Source organism: Sinocyclocheilus anshuiensis, unplaced genomic scaffold (genome assembly GCF_001515605.1).
Source record: "Sinocyclocheilus anshuiensis isolate Anshui unplaced genomic scaffold, SAMN03320099.WGS_v1.1 scaffold6, whole genome shotgun sequence".
Taxonomy (NCBI): Eukaryota; Metazoa; Chordata; class Actinopteri; order Cypriniformes; family Cyprinidae; genus Sinocyclocheilus; species Sinocyclocheilus anshuiensis.
In genome coordinates this window covers 1,760,566-1,769,256 of record NW_015547668.1, presented here as the reverse complement: position 1 = coordinate 1,769,256, position 8,691 = coordinate 1,760,566, and the positions used below count along the sequence as shown (strand labels likewise).

The following is an 8,691-nucleotide window of genomic DNA, read 5'->3' as shown; positions in this document are numbered from 1 at the left end:
AAAGAAATAGATAGAATAGAAAAATAATAGAGAGAAAGTTAGTGTTAGAAGCATTTTGTAAAGAAAACAAGCAGTTAGAAAGCACATAGTTTTTTGTTTATTATATAATAAATAAAAAGAAAACAAAGAATAGAAAAAGAATAGAGAAAGCTAGTGTTAGAGGCTTTTTTAAAAGAAAACAAGCATAAAACAAATAGAGTCTTAAAGAGTAAAACAAATAGATCAAATAGAATTAGAATAGGGAGTGACAGAGTTAGAGGGTCAAATAAAGATGACCAATTCAAGAAATTCACAAATATTTTGAATTTTTTTTGTATTTTTCTACTGTACCTATAGATTAGAAGTTACAAATTATTGAAACTGTTGATTAATGACAAAATATTATAGAAAGTAATTGACAGATTAAGGGAAATGTGTTTACTGCAGTGAAGTCTCTATGAATGACTCCCTAACTGTCCAATCGCAGACCGCATGGAAGTCTTATCAGCCAATCCGAACGCAGGAGGCGGGGCTTGTGAAAAAACAGGCTGATCCGTTTTCGCGAGCGTCTCTGTCTGGAACGGGAAGTGAAACCTGCTGCTGCTGAGTGCTTGAAGCACTTTGTTCAGAAAGTTGGGCTGCGTTTGACGGCTCCGGGGCTTTGAAAGATGGACAGCCAAGGAAGAAAGGTGGTGGTTTGTGATAACGGAACAGGGGTACGTCCGCAACTCTAACACCTGACATTTATTTCTGGTGAGGCAGACAGACCCCTAACAGGAAGTCACGAAAGCTTAGCGCAGCTTGTAAGGAATGTCTGACAGCTGCATTTACTCTGCACTCATATTCTTCTCTACTGAGATCTCTGTGTTGCCCGACTCTAAAGTGATTTATGTTCTATATTTATCCTGTTTAAAAATCAGCGTTTACTTATTCCACAGACTGCATTAGACGCTAACAGCATGCACAGTTCCTGCTAAATGTGGCTTGATGTGGTTATATTATCCTGATATATCGCTATATGATAATATAAATACAGTGGCACAAGTAAATATTTCATTTATGGGTCGGTTGCATGAGCATACACCGAGTTGCAAGTTCTGCAGCTAGCAGGGTCTTAGCTTGCTCCAGTCAGTCAGCTACCAAAATAGACTATTAAAATGAATTTTGCGTCGCTATGGTTACAGTTAATCTATGAATGCTGCCTGTTATGAAATCATCCACTTGCTTTGATAACGCTTTGCATATTGCAAGCACCGGGTGGTGTTACTTCGGTGGGAAGGTGTGTAAATCGAGTTTCACTAATGTTGGCGAAGATCTATCTTTGTAGATGATAAGAGTAAGTCATTATGCATAATCGAATTGATGCCTGATATAATTTGCCCTGGGATTTGGGGGCGTGGTCTTGTGTCCTGACGTCATGTTTGGCTAGTGGGTGACCTGGGCAGGTATTTAACTCTGGAATCTGGAAATAATTGTGGTTCAGGAATATTAGTGTGTTTTTAGTAAATAGCAGCATTGTTTAGGTCAGGACAGCCAATGAAGCAGAGAGCCTTGGGTCAGGCTCAGAAGGAAGTGATGTCACCTGTTAAAACCACAGCTTGCACAGAGAAAGCGTCTCTACTTGTCGGATGACCAATAAATGAGCCCGAAAGCCTTCAGACCATTTTTGGAATAAAGAAATAGATAGAATAGAAAAATAATAGAGAGAAAGTTAGTGTTAGAAGCATTTTGTAAAGAAAACAAGCAGTTAGAAAGCACATAGTTTTTTGTTTATTATATAATAAATAAAAAGAAAACAAAGAATAGAAAAAGAATAGAGAAAGCTAGTGTTAGAGGCTTTTTTAAAAGAAAACAAGCATAAAACAAATAGAGTCTTAAAGAGTAAAACAAATAGATCAAATAGAATTAGAATAGGGAGTGACAGAGTTAGAGGGTCAAATAAAGATGACCAATTCAAGAAATTCACAAATATTTTGAATTTTTTTTGTATTTTTCTACTGTACCTATAGATTAGAAGTTACAAATTATTGAAACTGTTGATTAATGACAAAATATTATAGAAAGTAATTGACAGATTAAGGGAAATGTGTTTACTGCAGTGAAGTCTCTATGAATGACTCCCTAACTGTCCAATCGCAGACCGCATGGAAGTCTTATCAGCCAATCCGAACGCAGGAGGCGGGGCTTGTGAAAAAACAGGCTGATCCGTTTTCGCGAGCGTCTCTGTCTGGAACGGGAAGTGAAACCTGCTGCTGCTGAGTGCTTGAAGCACTTTGTTCAGAAAGTTGGGCTGCGTTTGACGGCTCCGGGGCTTTGAAAGATGGACAGCCAAGGAAGAAAGGTGGTGGTTTGTGATAACGGAACAGGGGTACGTCCGCAACTCTAACACCTGACATTTATTTCTGGTGAGGCAGACAGACCCCTAACAGGAAGTCACGAAAGCTTAGCGCAGCTTGTAAGGAATGTCTGACAGCTGCATTTACTCTGCACTCATATTCTTCTCTACTGAGATCTCTGTGTTGCCCGACTCTAAAGTGATTTATGTTCTATATTTATCCTGTTTAAAAATCAGCGTTTACTTATTCCACAGACTGCATTAGACGCTAACAGCATGCACAGTTCCTGCTAAATGTGGCTTGATGTGGTTATATTATCCTGATATATCGCTATATGATAATATAAATACAGTGGCACAAGTAAATATTTCATTTATGGGTCGGTTGCATGAGCATACACCGAGTTGCAAGTTCTGCAGCTAGCAGGGTCTTAGCTTGCTCCAGTCAGTCAGCTACCAAAATAGACTATTAAAATGAATTTTGCGTCGCTATGGTTACAGTTAATCTATGAATGCTGCCTGTTATGAAATCATCCACTTGCTTTGATAACGCTTTGCATATTGCAAGCACCGGGTGGTGTTACTTCGGTGGGAAGGTGTGTAAATCGAGTTTCACTAATGTTGGCGAAGATCTATCTTTGTAGATGATAAGAGTAAGTCATTATGCATAATCGAATTGATGCCTGATATAATTTGCCCTGGGATTTGGGGGCGTGGTCTTGTGTCCTGACGTCATGTTTGGCTAGTGGGTGACCTGGGCAGGTATTTAACTCTGGAATCTGGAAATAATTGTGGTTCAGGAATATTAGTGTGTTTTTAGTAAATAGCAGCATTGTTTAGGTCAGGACAGCCAATGAAGCAGAGAGCCTTGGGTCAGGCTCAGAAGGAAGTGATGTCACCTGTTAAAACCACAGCTTGCACAGAGAAAGCGTCTCTACTTGTCGGATGACCAATAAATGAGCCCGAAAGCCTTCAGACCATTTTTGGAATATGCTGAGTGATATGAGAAACAATTGATTGAGTTTAATGCAAACGAGTATTTGTTGGGGATGATTGATTCATAGAGCAAGCTGTCAGTGAAGGATGAAACCAGTCTGTTCTGAATATTTTGCTTGGCTACGGCTCTAGCTTTGGATGGAGAATTAGTGTTAAACATCTTAAACAATATAGTATGTTCTCAATAAGTCAGTTGTTTAGAAGTAGTTTAACAGATCAATCGCTTCATTACATTCACATTGATTTGTTGTTGCAAGTCTGGTGAGCCTGAATTAAGTCAAGAAACTAATTAAAAACACATTTATAAAAATTTGCAGACCACTAAATGAACTATAGAATGCCACAGAAATGAGACCTAAAAGACGGAAACTCCTTGTAGGCCTGAAATAAGGTCTGTGGTTAACACAAGCCCAAGATATTTTCACATTTTATACTACAGCATAAAATTAATCAGTAGTACCCCACTTATTTGTTATTTTTATTTTATTATTATTATTTTTTTTTACCACACTTAAACTTATAAGTGTCTTAAAATAGGCAGTTGCTAACAAGTTGCTAAATGGGACTACAGAGGCTGTTGGTGACATTAAACTTCATCACGCCGAGCAAGAAAACTCATCGACTCATTATTTTGCTTTACAAGCGTATTGTGTTTATACTCATGCTCTTGCGGTCTACCTCAAACTTTCCACCGTTTAGATTGGAAATAAAGAGTTGTCAGAAACTTTGTGGCGGTGGGGATACTGAAGTCATGCGACCATCGTATATTTCCTTTTAGCCTATGATTTGAGTTTTTTTACATCTGCCAATTGCATTTAGACTTAATAAAAGTTGTGTTCATTCGTGAAGATTATCATGAGGAACAATACAGATGCACTGGTTGACCGGCAAATAATAGGAGCTGGACGTTTTTTTGTTCCGAACTTGCACACAAACGGCATTGTAATCATTTACTAAAATGCCATTCGTGTGGAAATATTATGGAATCTGTAAACAGGACAATAACAGGGGCCGGACACTGGACACAGGTGAAGCAGGAGAGAATAGACGCTCATGCTAAATATGTGCAGCGTCTTTGTTTGGATTGTGATTAAAATGCAGTGGTTACCTCTAATTTAAGTGGCTACAGATATTTTATTGTTTAAGGCCAGTTCGACCTTAAAAGAGCAAATAATCAACAAATAAATTTGCTTAAACAATGGCAATCGTATATTAGAATCAGCCCAATTGCTTGTTAAAAACAAATCGTCAATCATAATCAGCCTTGAAAAATTATGATCTGTGCACAAAATATGTAAGAATAATAAACCTTTGTTGGAGGTTATTTATACTTAAATCTGTGAAAAATCGAATAAAAATCTATTATAAGGAAACCAGGGTGATGCTAACTTCTGTATTTGATTATTTTATATCTTTATAGCCTAACCCGTCTGTGTATTATCGCATTCTTATTCAAAACTTGTAAATATGAGGAAATGTTAAAATGGTGATTTCCAGGCATTGAAAAGTCATGTTAATTAACTAAATCTTACAGGGTTATTGAAAAGTTCCCCTCCCCCCAAATAAGATTTTTTTCTAATTATGCTCATCTATCAAATTTAATATATTAATATATTAATATTTAATATACTAGAAACTGCTATTTGTGAGTGCAATCTAATTGATACTTTTATCTGGTAATCATAAACACTTGTAAAAGTCAAAGAAATTCATTTTATCAAAAGGTGTGGGAACCCTATTAATAAATACATCATAACCTCTGCACCAGCGAACCATAACAATGGCCAATTATCAACATGGAGTCAAAAATTAAATTTCGTTTTGTTGTCTTGTTGGCTCTCCTGTTTAAAGAACACAGTATTACTTTACACATTACTTTTCTCTCTCTCTCCCTCTCAATCATTTAGTTTGTCAAGTGTGGCTATGCCGGATCCAACTTCCCAGAGCACATCTTCCCAGCACTGGTGGGCAGGCCCATCATCCGCTCCACAGCTAAAGTGGGCAACATTGAGATTAAGGTGAGCTCCGCACTCAACCTCGACTTTCTGGCCGCTCAGATGATCCATTTGGAGTTTGTTGTGGCCTTTTCTGAATACTACTCAGTCTATTGATGGGTTATCAAAGTTCATTTGTGAAACATATTTAGCTTAGTTGTTTTAAAGTAAGCCTTCATTCTCTCCTGTTTGAACTTTTTTATACTTACACTCTTTCCTTGTTCTTCACATGAAGTAGAATAACAAAAAAATGGTAAGTGCAGCCTGCCGTGTGTTTTGTTTAACACTGATCGCCTTGCTGAGTGTTGCGTGTGTTGCACCATGCAGTATTTCAAAGGTGTTCATGATTTGATTTCTTTTATTTTGTGGAGTATCTCATTCCCTATAGCCAGGGCTGGGTGATATAGACAAAACAATATAATATACAGTATACACAATATTCAATATAGACATACAATTCTATTTATGCATTTGCTCAAAAAATGGCTTAAAATGTCTTTTTTTTCTCTCTCTCTCTCCGGTAACACGAGCCATCATTTTAACCAAACATCTTTTGTAGCAGATCAAAATGTTTAATAAAATAAGTCAAATACAACATTAATGCAATTAAAAATAATCAAGGTGAATATTTAGTAGGATATTTATTTATTTATTTCAAGGAGATTGATTTATGTATTTATTTATTTATTTATGCATCATACAATACTATACAATAACAAACACACAGCAAGATTTACTTAGATATATTTTTATTAAAGAATTTTAATATATAAAATTCCATGGATGAACAAAACATTTTGAATTGGTTCACTAAAACTGACAGTTTGAGTTAATTTGGACAGAATCAATCTATTCAGCTCATGCGGTTTATTTTTCTTAAAGGGGTCATATGATGTTGCTAAAAAAGAACATTATTTGGTGTAATGAAATGTGTTTATGCGGTTTAAGGTTCAAAAAACACATTATTTTCCACATACTGTACATTATTGTTTCTCCTCTATGCCCTGCCTTTCTGAAACGCATCGATTTTTACAAAGCTCATCGGTCTGAAAAGCGAGGTGTGCTCTGATTGGCCAGCTATCCAGTGCGTTGTGATTGGCCGAATACCTCAAGCGTGTGACGGAAATGTTACGCCCCTTTCCATACTGTGATGATGCCTTGGCCTTAAGATGCAGGGAAATGTTGATGTCTCTGCACTTTGTGTCTGTCTGTTGAATGTCCTCTGGCTTCTATCATGTTTGAGGAACTAGAAGAAATCCTAAATAGATTCTGATGCTTTGGCGTTCACAAGATATTGTTTCACACACAGAGTTCCTTTCAAAACTCTTTTTGAGAAGCCTGCATTTCCCTTCTCAGATAAACAAAATGTTTAGGAAGTCAGTCAGACAGATTGAAGAACAGAAATCGAAGGACAGCAGGCCTCCATTGAAAACACATGGCACTACCAAACACATCCTGTAACCATGCCAAAGAACACATGGTACTTGTGCACACCGTGATAATCTGTACAATTAACATCCGGTCCTTCATTCAGGGCCTTGCTAGTTAGTTATTAGAGGTATTAGCAATAGCATAACTGTTACCAAAGAATAAACTAAAGGCTGAAATACACTACACAACTTTTGCCCCAATTTGTTATCTGTAAACGTGTTCATTCAAAAATACTCTGCAGTTTTGTTGTCTGCTGCTTTAAATGCATGAGCTCTTTAAACATAGGTGGATTCTGATTGGCTCTTAATTTTTTTATGGTTCATCAACTGGAAAAAAAAGTTATTCGAATTATATTGTTCTTCTGTGTCGCTATTGATATAGTTGCAATATGGATATCCCTATTCTCATGTAATTAGAATGATTATTAAAACTTTATAATTATCGATATACAGTGGGTAAAATACGTATTGAGCGCTTCACCATTTTTCTCAGTAAATATATTTCTAATCCGTACAGGAGGCGTCTTGAAGCTGTCATTACCAACAAAGGCTTTTGTACAAAGTATTAAATAAATTTCAGTAAGCATGTTCAATACTTTTTCCCTGGGTCATTCCATTTTATTACAAAGAACTTAATTTCTGAACTTACTTGTTTTGTTTTCTTTGTATGTATGGATTACTTGGGTCGTTACTGACATCTGGTGAACATTTCATGTCAACAGCACCTTTAGAAATATATTTACTGAGAAAAATGGTGACGCTGTAATTACGGTCTTTATTGTAAATGGGTCTTAAAGTCAATGCTAAAACTGTGAGCAGAGAAGCCTGTGAATGAAAAGGACTAACACGTTGTGCATGGATGCATGCTGGTTCTAGTGAACGAGCGCAGCATCTGTCCGTTCGCTCATCTCACCCCAGCGGCCGTGTTTACTGTGCTGAAGCTCTCCATGAAACGTAACATGAGGCTTCCTTGTGCCTCATACTGTAACTCCGCACAGAATGTGGATGGGCTGTGGCAAATCTGGGACGAGAGATTCCCGGTGCCGTGCATCTGTTGTGGAAATGCTGATGCTGGGCTGCCACATTGAAATATTTTTGGTGGATACTGACCTCGGGTTTCGTCATCATAGCTATGAGGTGAGGTGGTTTTTCTAACCTGTGACCTGTGATTGCTCAGGATCTGATGGTGGGAGACGAAGCGAGTGAGCTGCGCTCAATGCTGGAGGTCAACTATCCCATGGAGAACGGCATCGTCAGGAACTGGGATGACATGAAGCACTTATGGGATTACACCTTCGGTCCGGAGAAGCTCAATATCAACTCGCGCAACTGCAAGATCCTCCTCACAGAACCTCCCATGAACCCGACCAAGAACCGTGAGAAGATCATAGAGGTGTGTAGTCAGGCCATTCATGTCAATCACTCCAAGGTGCATTTCACCACATAATTCAAATATAAATAAAAAAATATATACTTTACTTTCCATACAGTCAAATAAAGCCTACCCTCCTAAGTTTGTATTATATTGCTATAATGGTGATTTGCACGAGTTTCTTATTACCGTAGTGCAAAATTACCTATTTTAGTGTGAAATCTATCCAGATTCAAAACGTAACTTAAAAGGTAATTTAAGTCACCTTTATTTATATAGCGCTTTTTTTTAACAATACAGATTGTCAAAGCAACTGAACAGCATTAATTAGGAAAATAGTGTCAATAATGCAAAGTGACAATAGTAAACACAAATTTTTCAGTTAAAGACAGTTCATCATTGAATTCAGTGATGTCATCATCCAGCTCAGTTCAGTTTAAATAGTATCTTTGCAATCATTTGCAATCAAGTCAACGATATCGCTGGAAATGAAGTGTCCCCAACTAAGCAAGCCAGAGGCGACAGCGGCAAGGAACCAAAACTCCATCGGTGACAGAATGGAGAAAAAACCTTGGGAGAAACCAG

The 8,691-nt window shown here is 37.4% G+C and overlaps 1 protein-coding gene across 1 annotated transcript in view; it reads left to right on the top strand.

Moving 5' to 3' along the window:
- Positions 1-2,214: 2,214 nt before the first annotated feature.
- The window catches only part of LOC107702694 (actin-related protein 2-B), an 18,279-nt gene continuing 11,802 nt past the window's right edge, over positions 2,215-8,691 (top strand). The window contains exons 1-3 of the mRNA XM_016505091.1: positions 2,215-2,347; positions 5,218-5,328; positions 7,912-8,127. Of these exons, the coding sequence (XP_016360577.1) occupies positions 2,300-2,347; positions 5,218-5,328; positions 7,912-8,127 (375 nt within the window). The 5' untranslated portion in view covers positions 2,215-2,299. The remainder of the gene's footprint in view (positions 2,348-5,217; positions 5,329-7,911; positions 8,128-8,691) is intronic.